This window comes from Rosa chinensis, chromosome 3 (genome assembly GCF_002994745.2).
Source record: "Rosa chinensis cultivar Old Blush chromosome 3, RchiOBHm-V2, whole genome shotgun sequence".
NCBI lineage: Eukaryota > Viridiplantae > Streptophyta > Magnoliopsida > Rosales > Rosaceae > Rosa > Rosa chinensis.
In genome coordinates, this window is record NC_037090.1 from 20,192,375 (window position 1) to 20,210,482 (window position 18,108).

General features: G+C 38.2%; 1 protein-coding gene and 1 long non-coding RNA gene across 2 annotated transcripts in view; both read right to left on the reverse strand.

Moving 5' to 3' along the window:
• LOC112192948 (ubiquitin-60S ribosomal protein L40) overlaps positions 1-16,349 on the reverse strand; it is a 72,195-nt gene extending 55,846 nt beyond the window's left edge. Inside the window, exons 1-2 of the mRNA XM_040516241.1 lie at positions 16,160-16,349; positions 16,057-16,075 (exon numbers count right to left, since the gene is read on the reverse strand). Coding sequence (XP_040372175.1) covers positions 16,057-16,075; positions 16,160-16,349 — 209 coding nt within the window. The remainder of the gene's footprint in view (positions 1-16,056; positions 16,076-16,159) is intronic.
• LOC112192950 lies at positions 3,575-5,282 on the reverse strand. Its single transcript, XR_002933730.2, has 2 exons — positions 4,428-5,282; positions 3,575-4,264 (listed from the first exon to the last, which is right to left on the reverse strand). It is a non-coding gene; the product is annotated as an uncharacterized LOC112192950 (long non-coding RNA).
• Positions 16,350-18,108: the final 1,759 nt, after the last annotated feature.

Consider the following 18,108-nt stretch of genomic DNA (forward strand, 5'->3'; position numbering starts at 1 on the left):
AGTTTGTTTTTTATGATATTCATAGATGAAAATGCTCTCTCTGTTGTTGCTATAGAAACTGGCAGAGTCAACATAAGACAAATCAACCTATAAATCATAGGAAAGAATGATGACTTTCTAGATTCAACTAACCGCCTACATAAATCAGACGCAGAAGTTGTCTTGGCAAGTCTTGGATCCCTCTGAATATCTGTTACAAAAAACCCACACTCCATATCTAGAGCAAGCATATCATATGATGTAAAATTTTGAGGATAAAACTTCAAAGCAAGATTGCAAATATCTTCATATTTGAATGATAAAAAATTATCACGTGGATCAAATGTAGCACTAAGAACAAGGAGCTCAAAGGAATTATCTGTAAATCTACTATCCATCTCTGCCAACTGAAAGTCTATCATAGCATTTAGTATATTGACCGGATAATAATGCTCATCTGTAATACTTTATTCACAAGCCCTTGTACCTTTCTTGTAAGGAGCAGACATATCCGACATAATAATATCATGCTGACAACAAAATGATTCAACCTTCATAATCAAATCATCCCAACCATCTTCTCTCATATCTTGAAGTTTTGATTTTGTTATTGAAAGAAAATTTAGAGCATTCAAGATGTCTATGGCTTTTTTTCTGCAATACCTGACAAAGAAAGTCAGTAATCCTCATGACATCATGCATCAAAATCAAGCAAAACACAAAATCAAAATGCTTCATAGCCTTACCTACACTCTTTGCTTCTCCTTGTACTTTATTTGGTCCATTATCAGCCAAATCTGCTAGAGTTGTTTTGGTAGCTCCAAATAATCTAATCAAACTTGAAATAGAGCGAAGATGTGAACCCCAACGAGTAGTCTCTGCCCGTTGCAAAGTGCAAGTCTGATTAGCCCCTCTACCTGTCTGTAGTGCACCAGTAGCTACTAAATCTGCAATTTCTTCTTCTCTAATAGCTCTTAATGCTGAATGCCGTTTTGCAGAAGAATCAACAAAATTTACAATCAAATTTAGAGTTGAAAAGAACTCTCAAATATTATGCACCCCTTTAGCTGCAGCATTTAAAGTCAATTGTAACCTATGAGCAAAGCAATGCACATAATATGCATATGGACACTCTTGACGAAACAAAGCTTGTAAACCATTAAATTCACCCCGCGTATTACTAGCACCATCATATCCTTGGCCACACATATTTTCTACTTGAAGATCATATTGAGCAAGGACTTTGGAAATCTCATCTTTTAGAGTTTGAGAACAAGTGTCTGCAACACTATTAACTTTGAAAAACCGTTCTCTAATAAACCCATCACAATCAACAAATCGAAGAATGATAGCCATTTGTTCCCTATTAGATACATCAACCGCTTCATCAATAAGGATGCAAAACTTGGCATCTCCCACTTCCTCCTGAATCTTAGTTCTAACTTTGTTACCAAGAATATTTGTAATTTGCTTTTGAATAAGTGGAGAAATATACTTGGCATTCCCAGGAGCATTTTGTAAGACTTTGTGAACTTCTATATCATTCTTCCAAAGGAATTCACAACTGCAGTGAAATTACCAGCATAGTATGATACGGCCGATTCATCATGACCTCTAAAAGCACATCCTTAGTGTGCTAACAACCTCACACTCTCTATGGAAGTAATAAGCCAGAGTCAGTTATCTGCTAGTTCTTGTGATGATTGTGTGCTAATCACTCTTTCAATATGCTTAGATGGGTTTCTTAGTGACTCCCACTTGTGCATGGCAATACTATGTGGAGAATTTATGGCTCCCATGTGATTAACAACACCAGATTGTTTTGACATAACATTCTTCCAACCTTGAAACCTACACTCAGTGAATATCGGATGGTAGGAAGGATAACTATAAAACTGAAAACAAGGGAAGCAATATACTTTGTCCAAAACTATAGAATACTCAAGCCAAGGCCACTCTTTGAACTATTTATAATTAAATTTTCATCCTTGACCTCCATCAATGAACAATTAATCACGAGAAAATTCGGGGGTTTAATCCAAACTGGGTATTGGAGATTTGCAGTCCCATGCTTTTGTTTCAATCGCTCCAATAAATTATCATGAACGTTAGCAAATTCACTACCCTCCAATGCTGGAACAACAATTGGTCACATCCCTTCGTGATTGACGATGGATCAAATAGCTAGGCCGTCAAACATGCCACAATCATACATCACAATTCTTATAACTATGATAATAAACTACACCCAAGAGCTCTCAGCTTTTGGACTCAACCAGGTAAAGATCCTTACTATGCATTGAGAATGTTTAAGAACGATTAGTCCCTCTCTATCCATTCTTGAAGTGTGCGCAACACTTTTCCTTCTCTGGTAATCTCTTGTAACGCAACACTGCCCAAGGATTAAAATATCTATGAAAATATTGATATATTCCCTGATATCTTTGTTAGAGTGAACGATTTATTGTAGAGAGTAAATATAATATTTTACACCGTTTTCGCGAAATTTCTCTGATATCCTCAAATATCCTCGATATATAAGATATTTAGGATATATCCCGATAAAATAAAGAAATATCTGTAAAATCTAACCAAAGAAACAAAAAATTAAAAAATTACTCAATTATTCACATAGAAATGTACATTATGAAATATGAAGGTTATGAGGGGGTGTAAAATTTTAAGAACAGCTTCTAGTAAGGAAATGGCCTTATAGAGAGGCAGCGCAACCTGTTTGAGAAAGAGGTTTGGGTGAGGCAAAATCCCCTTAATGAGAACCTGGGTGAGGAGAAATTCTCTCAAGACGAATCTAGGTGAGAAATAATTCCCTGAAGGCGAATCTATATGAGGAGAAATCTCCTCAAGGCAAATATAGGTGAGGAGAGATCAGCTCAAGGCCGGGGAATCCAGGTGAGGAGTAATTAGGGATGGCAAAAATCCCCAGTGGGGCGGAGCTCCATTGGATACCCGCCCCTAATTGGGGGTAGGATTAGAGGACAAATTTAGAATGGGTAGGGCTGTCAATGGGTCGTGTCGGGTTAAGGTATTTATTGTGTCGCAAGATACAAACCCAAACCCAACCCATTTAATAATCGTGTTAAAAATTTAAACTCAAACCCAACCTATTTATTAAACTGGTCACCCGTTTCCAACCCGTTTAACCCATTTAATAAATAGGTAGTGTCATGTTAGATAAAATGACTCATTTAAGGGTTAACAATGCGACCCATTTAACTAAACAAATGCATAAATTTATTAAATTCACTAAAAACTCCACAAGACGAAGAATATAAATAATTATATGTAATTCCTAACTAATTAAATTCAATAATTATAAAGAAAAATATTTCAACTCTTAAAGTCCAATATTTCAAAAAGAAATATAGCATAATCGGGTTATACGGGTTCACTTCGTGTTGGCGGGTTGACCCGCTGTTGAAACGAAAAAATTCGCACATCCAATTACAACGAGGCCCGTCCATATCAGGAAAATATGAGCGCTTTATTTAAATAAAATTAAAAGCCTCTCATGAAAACAAGGATGGACAAAGTTGATAGCTTTTAAAACTCTAAGCAAAAGGAAAAAGCACAAGAGTCATTAAGCTGGTCTATTGGATTTTTACAAGGCGTCAAACTTCTTGTTTTGTCAAAATATAGATTACAAAGCAACTACCAAATACAAGAGTTGTAGTCTTCACGGAATACAAGTTCCCCAAGTAGTTCACTCCAAGTTGAACTCTAAAACTCTATGTTTTATACAAACCAAACTCATGATCGGTGGAATATAAAAAGCACTGCATAAAGGAAAAAAAGGGGGACGAACGTGGGGAGGATAGCAGCGTGAAGAGGACTGTGAAGAAGCAGAGGATAGCAGCCAAGGAGAGGAAGAAAGCAAGGAAAAAGAGGGTGAGACTTTCACCACCGATGTGCACCTTTTCCTTTGCTATTCTTAAATGATGCAGGCCTCCAGTGATACCGCAGGGTATCAATATCATGCTCCGACACGGCGTGCCTTAGGGTGCCGATATTGTCGTTGAGCTCCAGCACGGCGTGCCTTAGGGTGCCGAAACTACTATCGAAGCTCCAGTGATAGTGCCTTACGGTATCAATATTGTTTTAGAGCTTTGACCCGGCGTGCCTTCGGGTGCAGAAATCATCCTCAAGACTCAAGTTTGGGTTAATACATCCCGAAACTGGCAGAGGACCCCGTGTGAATCACCATCCAGGCCATGCTTTCATAAGGGTCTTGGTTCAAATTAGAAATGATGATAAAAAGAAGGGAACTCTGTCAAAACACCAAAGCCAAAAATAAGTCAGTCCCGACCTTCTGATTCAAAGGAAGGAGATAAAGAAAGGCTGTCAAAATAAATACAGTTCTGCAGCAGACTCTAAAATCATGTCTGCCGGAAAAATGAAACCAGAACTGGCACTTGGAAGAAGATGCTCACCCTTAAAATAAAGCTTCGAGACTTCCAACACTGCTGTGACCACTATCACCTGGTCCGTTTTGAACCTGCACAGTTAACAAACTTGTTAAAATTAAATACAAGCTTTGAAGCATCCAATTCCAAGGGTATGAGGCTTTTAACACTAAAAGATGACAAGCAAGAAAGAAGCTGGGCAGTGGAATTGCAACGCGAGCCTCAAGTTGTCAAAAATTAAGCACACACACTTGGTAGCAGTCCATTCCAAAACAAACTTGATGCACAGGTTCTTATATTTGCAAAAGGCCAAGACAATCAAATGAAACAGCCTAGACTTGATGTCATGAGGTGACAAGTATGTGTTCGTGGGTGCAGCGTGTCAAGGGAAGAAAGAAAAAATGAAAATTTGCGGTGGACTTGACTAAACAAACTTCAAAATTCAATTATGTGTAGCAGCTTTGAAATATTTGTGTTCCAAAAAGCTTCGAAGCGGTGCCAATATAAAAGCCAAATGAGAAAAGTCTTGGCGGTGGAACTTTTATCTGGGCATGGAGCTTTTATTTAAGTGTGGTCAATGTGATCCAAACCATCCCAGAACTTGACAAAGCATAAAGCAATATATATATGTATAAAGAAAAAACAAAGAACGAGTGCTCTGGTGATGTGCAGGCCATGAGATAGATTAATTAAGCTATGCATAAAACAAAAGAGCTTGATTAACAAAGTGCTCCAGACAATTGCAGAAGATGACAAAGTGCAAAGCAAAAGCAAAAGAAGAAAAAATGAATGGTGGCGTTAGCAGACAATGGAATCATGCATAAGCCAAATATATTGGCTTCTTGTCAAAATCTGCTAGACTCTTGTCATGAAGCGGTGGATTAATTAATAAGGATGAATGCAAAGGCTTATCAAAGGAAGAATAAAAGTCAAAGAAAGGGAAAACCAACTAACTCAATAAATAAAGACAGACAAAGAAGTTTACCACTTCATAGAGTTGTCAATTCACAACTGAATTGGGTGATAAAATGGATCTGGCCTCACCTACGAAGCACCGGAGTCTTTAGATTGGATCATGCAAAGCTCCAGTCAACATTCATGTGAAATAAAATCGAAAGAGTGTCAGTTGGCCTCCATCACAAAGCTGGAAGCGAGAGCTAAGAGGAGAAAGTCCTTACCCAATTTCTCACAGGAAGAAGCAATACAGAAAATTTCAAGCTTCAGGAGTTGAGAAATTCCTTCTAGTTGAAGACCCAAATCGCATTCCATCTTCAGACCCCTCTCTGATTCGACACTCCATCTTCAGACCCATCTCCGATTTGAGTTGGCGAAAGCACCGAGTTCGTGTTCTGTCTGGGTTTTGGTTAAAGACAGTGAAAACAAAGAAAAGAAAATGGAGAATGGAAAAGAAAGCAGCTGGGCCTCCTTGCCTTTTAAAAAGGCCTTGATGGAGGTGGACCAAGGAAATGACTTGCAAGCAAAGCCCGTCTTAAATTTGGGCCCATTCAAAGAATTCAGCGACGTTCAACAGAACGGGTGTCCGAATCAAAAATACCCGGACGTCAAGTTCTTAAAAAAATATTTCAGAACCTAAAAAAACATCCTTTTGACACAAAACCAAGAAAAAGCCCAAATTCACAAATGTATAAACTACAATGGTTTGATCCATTCATAGGGTATGTAGGCAATCTAGCGACCTACTAGATGCAACCACAAATTCAAATCGAATCCCTGACTCCACCAGTCAAATTCAGCCAATCCGAATCTCTGACTCCACCAGTCAAATTAAACCAAACACCAGAAAAATCAAATCATTCCCAAATTACCCAAAAGCAAATTCAAGGGCGCTAAACCCTCACAAATATCTTAAACACAAATCCAAAAATAAACGGGTCATCTACCCATTTAAATATCAAATGCTGGAACTACATATGGTTTGATCCCGCAAGGGTATGTAGGCAATCTGGAATCAAATAATCTAGATGCAACCGCATCCTAAACACTATTCTTATTCCAAAAATCCAAACCTCTTCCAATGGGTCATTCACTCATTGGAACTCTTGAACTATGAGTGGCTTGATCCCCTCTCGGGTACGTAGGCAACCCATTCCAAAATTTTGGGTGCAGCCCCAAAAACAAACAACTAGGGCTGTCAATTTTGACACGACCCGGTAACACGACTCGAAACCTGCACGAAATAAAGCGGGTTGAACCCGCACGATTAAAAAGCGGGTCAACCATGGGTCAACCCGCCATGACCCATTTAATAAATGGGTCGGCCACAGGTCAACCCGCCAACATGAAGTGAACCTGTATAACCCGATTATGCTATACTTTATCCTGAAATTTTAGACGTTGGGAGTATTTGATCATATGATTAGACAATTTGAAATATTTTTCTTTATAATTATTGGATTTAATTATTTATGAATTATATATAATTATTTATATTCTTCGTTTTGTGGAGTTTTTAGTGAATTTAATCAATTTATGCATTTTTTTAGTTAAATGGGTCGCATTGTTAACCTTTAAATGAGTCATTTTGTCAAACACGACACAACTATTTATTAAATGGGTCAAGCGGGTTGGAAACAGGTAACCCGTTTAATAAATGGGTTGGGTTTGGGTTTAAATTTTTGACACGATTATTAAATGGGTTGGGTTTGGGTTTGTATCTTGCGACACGACAAATACCTTGACCCTACACGAACCCAACCCGACACGACCCATTGACAGCCCTACAAACAACCACACACTGGTTTCTTCATAAATGGAATCAAAGGGTGTTCCCTTGTAACAAGAGATTGTAATTAAGAGACACATTCTGTCTTGAATGAGTCGAACCCGAAATAAATAAAGCTCTATTCTGTTAATGAATACCAGTGAAATTACGTTGGATGACATTTTACATTCTGTGCAATTTTAACCCAACACCCGCGACCGACCCATTTATTAAATGGGTCATGGCGAGTTGATCCACGGGTAACCCGCTTTTTAATCGTGCGGGTTCAACCTGCTTTATTTCGTGCGGGTTTCGAGTCGTGTTATCGGGTCGTGTCAGAATTGACGGCCCTAGGAATGGGGATGAGGATCCCCAATCTTTGCTATTTAAGATTAAGGATGGGGCGGGGATGGTATTCTGATCCCCATCACCAAATCCGCCCCAATAATATATACATATATATATATATATATTAATTTATTTTTTATAATATAAATCACAAATATATATATTTACTACTTTACTTTAATGGCTACGCTTTTACTTTAATGATATTTTGACTTTTGCACTCACTGAATTATGATTTATGAATTTAATAATGTTTTAATTTTATTTGTTGTAAATTTTGATTTTAAAAAAGGCAATATAAAAAAAATTATTTTATTTATTAAATTCTTATTAGAGATTTGAGGCGGGTTTGGAGTCTTAGTCCCCAATGGGGATGCGGATGAGGAATCCCCAATATAATTTTATTAAGAATTGGAGCGGAGATGGGGGTAGAGAATGATCTCGGAGTTGGGCATGGTATTGTGATCCCCATCGCTAACCTGTCCCATTGCCATCCCTAGGAGTAATCCCTTTGAAGAAAATCCGGATGAGGAGAAATCCCCTCAAGACGAATTTGGGTGAGAAAAAATTATAATTAAGCAATTTCAACAAAAGAAAACAAACCTAATAGAGCCATGTTTCAAAAAGCAACTCACTCATTTAATCTTTCTAAATTATATGGGGTTGGCCTCAATTATATAAAGGTTTCAAACGTATGTTCTCCACTATTTTAATTATAATGAGGAATCTATGTCACAATATAAAGAAGATAAGGTACAAGTATAGTGAATCCGGCCATGTGACTTTGTGAAAAATGTTAGACCAGAAAAGATGAGAACAAATTATGACTATTGGCAGCTCTAAAAAGATATATAACTATCATGTTCATCACTACAATTCGTACTATATGAGTCATATGTCTTGGTTTAATTATTGTATTTTCGTAAACCAGTGAGCAATTTTTTAACCGCCTAAAGTCTATTTTTGGATGTTGATGAAATTGACATTCATATCTATTTATATATAAGTCCAATCAATTGACTCTTTTAAAAAATAAAAAATAAATTTTTTTTCCAAAATATTCATAATCTTTCTGATAGCTCCTTTTTTCAAAGTTCCGATATTTTAATCCTTGAAAGCACCTATTATGTACCAATAGTGATGATGAAGCTCAAGTTACCCTTGCCGACAACTTAAAAGGTTGCCAACGAAATTTTGTCTGCGAAAACACATTTTTCGGACCCTTATTCATGAGAAAATGTCACCTTTAGCGATGAATAGGACAATGGTAGCATTTACAATTTTTTTAGCGGGTACTTACTAATATGCTGTCGGTAAATGTGGTTTCAAATATCAAAATTAGATCAATTCCACCACAATTCACAACTCAGAAAGCTTAAGTTTGACAAAGTTGGTAGGCTCATCCTTAAGGCTGTAAATAGGCTCGATACAGCTTGACTTCGATTCATATTCGGCTCATTTTTAGCGCGTTCGGCTCATGTACATAAGATAAATAAGCCGAGTTTGAACTTAATATTGAGCCCGATAAGAAAACGAGTCAAGCTTGAACTATGATATATTATGCCGCTCAATGCAAGCTCGTGAGTAGCTCGAACTTATTAAAGTTCAGCTTATGAAAATTTAGGAAATATTTTAAGAACAATATATGAAATATCGGCCACTCCGAAGTTCGGTATATCAGCTTTCAAATAATTAAGATTGGTTCATGAAGTTGCAATCCTAACACACTTTTAGTATATGGCATCAATTACACCGTTAAACCTATGCAATTATTCAATTTTCAAAGAGTAATTTGGGTCTCTCTCTCTCTCTCTCGGACACCCAAATCTGGTACATTCAAAGATGTCTTTGGTACATTCGAAGAACTTGACTCGTGATTTTAACAAAAGCAATCGAGATGTCTGAAACAAACAAATCAATCATTGTCTTTTCGGTGATCGGTCCAATCCATAAACATGCCAAAAACATCCATCACAGTTCTGATAACAATGATAACAAACTGCAACCAAGAGCTCTCAGCTGTTGGACTCAACCAGGTAAAGTTCCTTACTATATATATTCTGAATGTTTAAGGAGGAATATTAGTACGACCCTCACAATCCATATCAGAAGGGCTGCTATTTTCAGTGAAGTAGCACTTTTGGAACCAAATAAAAATGTGGAATACACATTTTGTTAGCGAGTCCTTTTGGCAACAAATAGGATGTGGTTTTAGAAACCAAGTAGATTGATCCCCCGCAAATAAGAAAGCTCAAGTTTGGGAAAGTTCGCAGGCTCCTCTTCTTAAGATTTTAAGAATGTACCTGCGCCTTGCTCGACAGAGTTTGGCTCGATCAACGGATCGTCCTCAATCTTGAAATTTCCAACAATACGAGGTTCATTTTTTCTCTGAAATGAAAATGATCAAGAGATCGTAGCAAAGCAATTAATTTCCCGAGCAACCAAGAGGAACTGTTGACAGCCTGCTTAGAAATATGTGTGTAGCAACTACTATGAAGACAGAGGCTGTTAGTCTGTCAACGAGCAGTAGCAGTCTAGCAGAGCGGGATGCTTGATGCTTCTGTAAGTAGTACTGATTATAAGTTCATAACGAAAGGTGGAAATTGAGGAATATGTCAACTGATCAGTTTTTTTTTTTTTTTTTTTAGGGGGAAGACGTTAATAGTAACCACTCACACACCCCTATGCAGTGTATCCTAGCGTTGCCAGACTAATCACTACACCGAAGACGCACGAACCCTCGTGTTAACAAACAAAGGTCCCTCAAATCTGCTGGCCAACGGATGAAGCTGAGAATCAAACGTTAGACCTGGGGGTTCCAGACTAAGCCGCTCGACCAGCACACCGCACCACATGATTTGTCAACTGATCAGTTGGTGAAACTGGATTTATTTTAACTTTTTAAGTCAAGTTAATTATATTCCTACTATAATCTCGTGAAAAGAAAATAAACTAATATGGAGATAATAAAGCAGGTTTGTGGTGAAGCGCCACGTACTGAATATGATTAGCACTACAACGGGTTGCACTTAATTTTTTGTTTTTTATTTTTATGAAATGTGTGATGGAAGAGTGACAACCTCCCTAACATTCAATTTATGAACACTTGGTGAATAACAAAGGAAGGTATCTAATTAAAACTCCTTCAAGCAAGTATAAACAAACGAGTTAACGAAACCCAAACTAAGGAAAAACGTCCAAAACATCAATAACATAATACTTGTTTCGGGGAGGCACATTCCACCATACTTGTTTCGACAAAGATGTTCCATGATCAGCCAAAGCATATGTTACCTTATATTCCCTTCTCTAATATATGATTTAAAGTTCATTTGCAAGATTTTGTATGAGCAATTTAAACAATAAATGTGAAGTTGGACACAAGCAAAGGAGAGCTAATATAATCAAGTATAATAGAAGAATCAACCTCTAACCAAATGTGTTTCCAATCGCGAACCTATGCAAGCTCTATAGTTGTAATGTAACAATTACTTCCACTGCGATAGAACTAGAAATATCAAGATTAGAAGTAAAATCACCAAGAAACTTACATTTATAATTACGAAAAATGGCACTAAATCCTGCAATACCTTCCCCTTGTTTCTGAGCACCGTAAAAATTAATCTTGATCAATTTATAACCGAGGGACGACAAGTAGTAAGTCTCAATCAACAACAGGCACCAAAATGCTTCTAGATATGAAGATCATATTATGCATATGACTTGTTGCTAGTTGACCTAGTCGCTTGGATATATATGCCCTGATATTAGGTGACAAAGAGCAATGATTGAAAGTGCCCCGCTCTTAAATCTGATTTATTTCTAGCAATCCATAACCACAAATAGAAGTGAAACACACTAGTTATACATGTAATGTCAATTGTAATATTATCAGTTGGTGTGTTATATATATATATATATATATATATATATATATATATATATATATATATATATATATATATAGGAATAGGGCATTAGACAAAGTTTTCGATCACATTTCGGCATGTCAACAGTTAAGTTTTTAGGCCCTAATGTGTAGATTATTTCTACAAATTTTCAGTCGAATCAGTGATTGTTAAGGTATCAAACTAGATTAAATCAATGAACGAACGAAATCTGTCAAACTTGAACCGGTTCATACTTATAATCTTAAATCGTCATTTTGAATGCTTCAATGATAATCAATTTGATTGAAAATTTGCAGAAGTAATCTACACATTAAGAACTAAAAACTGAATAGTTGAGATGCAAAAATATGATTGAAAAGTTGGTCTAATAGCCTATTAAGATAAGAGAGTTTGTATAGCATTGTAATATAGCTCTTTCTCGCTGAAGAACTCCAAAAAAGCCGGAGTGCCTTAGGGCGAGGTTTTGAGAACTTCTGTTCGTTCGACAGCGCTAGGGATCTGTGAGGGTTTGCCTTGCCGCTATTTGGTTGCTGTCGGATGGGTGTTGAACGCTATTTGCTCAGGGAGTTCATGTCACGCCCCTGATTTTACACACATGAAAATCGATATATATAACCCCATAATTATATATGCGTGAACGTCCAGTCATCAATACAAAATACCTGGAATCTTTTTCCCTTTAACTTACACACTTATTGATGCCCTGAACCCTCAAAGTTAATATACACTCGCTCCAAAGAGTTATATATTACACAAGCTTACGAATTAAATTGTCAACAACAAGATAAACGTAATGCTCCTCAGAGCTCACTACAACGGAAGTCCAAATAACGGTAAAGTCACAAAATTGGCTTCCTACCGTAAAGCTGCTAGCTCGCTGCCTCAACCTCGATTATCCTAACCTGCAGGATTAACCCCTACACCGTTGGAATGGTGCACCGGGTTGCCACACAACAAACCCGGTAAGCTTTTGCAAGCCCGTATGAGTAACTCAAACCACACACAACTCACGCCAAAAATAAGGAAAACAACTCACGCTTTGATTCCTTAAAATACGAAATAAAGGAGAATAACTCACACTTTAATTTCCTTTCAAATCGAAATAAAAGAAAGCAACTCACACCTTGTTTCCTTTTAAAACGAAACATAGAAAACAACCCACACTTGAATTCTATCAATAAAACATAGAAAACAACGCACACCTTGAATTCTATCAGTTGTACCATAAGCGTACCATAGAAAGCAACTCACACCTTGATTTCTATCAGTAAAACATAGAAAACAACTCACACCTTGTTTTCTATCAAATGTACCATTATCGTACCATAGAAAGCAACTCACACCTTGATTTCTATCAAAACGTTAATAAGGAAAACAACTCACACCTTGTCCCCTTAAAAACCATTAATAAGGAAGCAACTCACACCTTGTTCCCTAAAAATACGTAATGTCATGAGTTGTAAATAACCAATTCCCGTTACCCCATGAATTACCTATATGGCAGACAGATTAGAGCTCTAACTGAAAAACGTAACCACTCGTCCGGCCAAAGACGTGGTCACCTGAGATTCTGCCCAAGGTCTTAGACCTTCGATCCTCGGGCCGCAATGTCCCTTGGAGCAAAACATTAAAGGAGTCGCATCTGACCCAAAATGTTACACAAATCGCAACGCTTTTGAAAACAATCGAAATCAACATTTCCATAATCATTGTTTTCCGAAAAAGCCATAACACAAAACAATAAAAAGCATCAATTCATGCCTATTGTTTTCATACCCAAATCTCAACACTTTTCTCAAATCTCAACGCTTTTCAAAACAAATCGAAATCAATCATTTCCACAAATCATTTGTTTTCCAAAAGTCACACCCCAAAACAATAAAAAGCATCATTTCATGCATATTGTTCTCATAATATCCACAAACCACCCAAAACATATATATTTCACGTAAACATATATCTACTAATACATGAATACGTATGTATATATATACATCCCATAATATACATATATACACACGTAATCATCTACTCAAAAGTGCCACTAATACCATCTATAGTTTGTAGTTAACTAAATAACTCTCAAAATAATAAGGGTATTCCCGTTCGTGAAATGAACTTCGTGAGATTACTCACCTCAGAATCCCGCTGCGTCTTCTATACAGAACCGAACTAACACTATCACCAACAACTCGTCCAATTCACCTTCTAGAAGCACCTATTCACCAATGATCTCAAATCAGTAACGATTCATAACCAATTTTAAGTCCGAAACCCCTGTTTTGAACTAAAATCCCCCAAAGTGGCGCCAATCGAGGCAAAACCACATCCGAGACCTCCCGAAGTCTCTGGAATACGTCCACGATCGATGTGACCAAACCACAAGTCGATCGGACGCTCAAATCCTCACGGATAGAATAATCGATCGGTATGAAATTGCAAAAATCATAACAATTCCATACGAACTCCAAAATTTGCATATTATATATCGAAACGCTCGTATCAACGAGTAGAACATATATAATACCAAAAACAGTTCCTTAAGTGGCCGGAACACCGCCGGAACGCCACCACAGACGGTGGTGCACCGCCATCGGCCAAAACACATTATTTCACAAAACTCCCAACATCAAAGTTCTTCATCTAAGCATGCTTGTGAATTCTCATAACTAGCTCGAAGTCAGAAAACAAGCTTAAGGGATCGAAAACTACCTCACAAGCCGTGAACAGTAATCCCAACTGAGTTGATCGAATTTTCACGTGAATCGATCCAAACAACCACCATGGATCGATCAGCGAGCTTGTTCTGAACTCAACCCAAGAAAATCGAAGCCGTGCCGACGTCGGAACTGTGTTTTCCGGTCGGGTCCGATTTCTCCAGTCTGCACCGCCTTGAACTGCCACCGAGACGGAGAATCGCCGTAAGAGAACACCAGAGGGACGACCAGACGGAGGAGACGACCCTGCTGGCCAAGTTTCAAGGCCGGAGACCGCCGCAGTTGGCCGGAAAAGTCGGGTCGGATCGGCCGGGTTCGGGTCGGGTCAGGCGGTTTTCTTCGATACTGAGGGAGCGGACGAGAGAGAAGAGAGAGAGAGGGAGTGGCTTCCGGAAAAGGAAAATGAGGAAATGAATATATTTTCTGATTTTTCCTTTATATACTAAAATGGAAACTTTTTCCAATAGCCATAACTTCCTCATACGAACTCCGATTCTCGCGTTCCACATGTCCACGAACTCGTATCGACGCGCTCTACAACTTTCGTGAAGGAAGTTTTCGGAGAATCCCAACGAATAAAAAGTCAACCTTTGGCAACCCCCCTAAAACCATATTCTTCAATTAATTATTCGCCCGAAACACTTCCGCTCCATCCACGAGCCACGAAACCGTCCAATAGTTATAAAATTAATTCTGGAAAAATCCTCAGAAAATAATTGTGAATTTCCCGGGGCATCACAGTTCAGAGGGAAAGGCTTCGGGCTCAAGGTGTTGGACGGGGCTGGGTGAGTTTCCAGACGAAATCTCTGGGTGTGATTGAGTGTGCAAAGATGGCGGGTTCATGCGTGGGCTCTGCAGATCTGGGGGGCGGCTTGGTTATGATGGATTGAGCGGCGGTGTAGTTCTAAGGAGTCGTGCGGTGGTGAGGATGTGGAGGATCCAGGCAACGACTTTTGTTTCTGGAGGGGTGCGTGGTGAGGCCAAGCAGTGAGCATTGTATGCTGGGTTGGGCCGGCGCGACTTGGTTGAAGGAGTGGGTCAGTGTGGCAAGCTACAGCTGACTGGCAGTGGGAGCGGACGGCGCTGCACGAGCATACGCACGAGGGAGATGATGTTTGGACCTGCTCCAAATCCTGTTGGGCCTTGTGGTTTTGGACTTCTCCTCTTTGGGCTACCTTATTGGGCCTTTAATTGGACTAGGGCTTTGGCCCTTGCCCCAACCCTATGTTTTTGGCTTTTTGTCTAATTACAATAATTTCCTTGTATTAGGAATCTAGATCTCTTTGGCCTCCGGCGTAGTACCAATGAAGGATCCCCACTACCTCTACGTATTTGAATGTATAATTAGTAGGTCTATTTTTATGTGCCACTGTGGATACTACCACTATCTTCTTGTCTGTCTATAAATGGCAGTAGAAGGATATGTAACGGCCTATTCTGGCTTGTGATGAATATATTATTTCCCCCCTAGGGCTTGACTCATAAAAAGAGAAGATAATTTGTCAACCCGAATAGAATTTTTTTACCAAAATATCCCTTAAATATTAAAAAACATTTGAACTAAAATATTCGCGAATGACAAAAAGGCCAATTCACAAATTAAAAGAAAAAAATAAAAGAAATTTAACCAAAAAATAAAAATAAAAGTCGAGCAGATTTCTTTCCATTCTGTGAAATAACTGCTCACGCATTTATCCACATCCATAAGAAAGTGAGGGTGTAAATAATTAAAATTGAAATGTCAGGGGGTAAATCGACATCTGTGGGAAAAGTTGGGGGTTAATTTGGCTATTTTGCCTAATACATACAAGACGCCAAACAAAAATAAACATATTCAATTAGGAAAAAAAGAACCTCACTTTCTGGCTTTGCAAATCATCTTCTCCTTATTGTACTTGCGAGCCAAGGCCATCAAAGAAGGCTCGATAATATGGTTAATATCTCCATGGAGCCTCAACACCAGATGAAGAGTCGACTCTGGAAGCCGCAAAAATCAGTCCAATCAGTTTCGAAATCAAATTCACAAACGCAGAGGAAAAGTGAAAGAGAAAGTAGGCAAACCTTTCTGGATGTTAAATTCGGCCAAGGTGCGGCTGTCTTCAAGCTGCTTTCCGGCTAAAATCAAACGCTGCTGGTCCGGGAGGATGCCTTCCTTGTCTTGGATCTTGGCCTTGACATTGTCGATGGTGTCGCTGCTCTCGACCTCGAGAGTGATTGTCTTCCCCGTTAGGGTTTTCACGAAAGCCTGCATCTTGTTTCTGACGCTGTGGGAGCCTCAAATGGAATCATCAGGGTTTTATAAGCTTTTTGCTAGGGGTTGCATTTTCTCGTACCCTGACAAATTGTTTATGTAAAGTATGGGCCTCAAGTTCTTGGCCCACAATGGAGAGTATTGGACTGGGTCTACTAACTTGAAATTGAAATTTTAACTTTAGTCCATACTTTTTTTATCTTCATAATTTCCGTTTTAAATTTGTGTTCCAAATGATACATGACTTGCTACATAAATATTTTTAATGTCATAGTTCTCAGCAGCTTGCATGGGTATGTTGGTAGGTTCTAGATTCAAGTTTTAAAGGGGATCTAGGGTGGATCAAATCATTTTTGGTGTGACCGAAGATGGAAAGAAACCATTTGCAGTTCAGGTTTTGGAGGTGGGAATTGGTTGGGATGAAGATCGCTTCGGTCACCTCTAGTAATGGCCGGTGCTTCCTCTGAGCGGTGATGAAATGGGCATTCCTCGTAATCATCGCCGATTGTGTTGGTTCTTCTAACATGGGATGTGCCAGTAGTCCAGTACCATGCTAGTATAAGCTGTCCCAATCTTGTATTTGTATGGATGCACTATGGTTTCTCGAGGAGCCCAGTTCATGCTACTTTGGCATACACCTTTAGTTTGCTCTTTTTTTTTTTTTTTTTCTATAGAACCTTTAAATTAGCAGTGACTCCTATCTTAAGTGTCCCGAGGTTAGTCATCACGTGTGATTTGAATGCTGAATTCGATTATGATCCCTTGTATAGAAAATGTGATGTTTCCATTGATTTTGAAGATGAAAATCACTCCACTCTTACAAGCTTTTAGGCCTCGTTTGGTTAATGGAAATGAAAATAATTCATTTGTCTTTCCCATGGGAAGGGAAATGAAAATTTTCAAGGAATTTTCATTCAGATGTTTGGTAACGTCAGGAAAGATATTCGAAAAGTTGTTAAAAAATTTGTAAATAATGTGTTGTGAGTAATAAAAGTAAAGAAAGAATAGAGAAAAGTGATTCATTTGGAGTTTAGAACTTGGTAGGAACCACTTTCCTCCTTATTTTCCCTTCCTTCAGGAAAATATTTCATTTCCTTTCATATCTCAAACGCAAGAAATGAACAAGTTTTTTTTTCTGATACTTGCTTTCCGCGAACCAAACGTGGCCTTAGATTAGTGTCAAAGAGACTTTCATATTAGAATCCAAAAAGGCATATTAGGATTTAAAACCTTGTTCATAAAACAAAGGGAAAATTTCGCAAACAGTACACCAAGTAAAGGTCACTAATAATTCTTATACACAAAGTTTCAAACCAAACATTTCGGTACACGAAATCTGAAACTCGACCCACTATCAGTACATGATGTCAATTTTTGACACCAAAATGTCCATTATGCCCTCAGTTCTTTTTTTTTTTAATAATTTTTTTTCTGTTATTTTTTTTCCTTCGTTTATAAATGACTCGAGTCATTTTTTTTTTTTTTTTTCTGTTATATGAGGTGTGGAAGGCGGCGTTGGAAGCGAGGGAGTGAGCCCGGAAGAAGGAAGAAGAAAGAGATAAAACGAAGGAAAAAAAATAAAAGAAAAAAATTATAAAAAAAAAAGAACTGAGGGCATAATGGACATTTTGGTGTCAAAAATTGACGTCGTGTACTGATAGTGGGTCGAGTTTCAGATTTCGTGTACCGAAATGTTTGGTTTGAAATTTTGTGTATAAGAATTATTAGTGGCCTTTACTTGGTGTACTGTTTGCGAAAT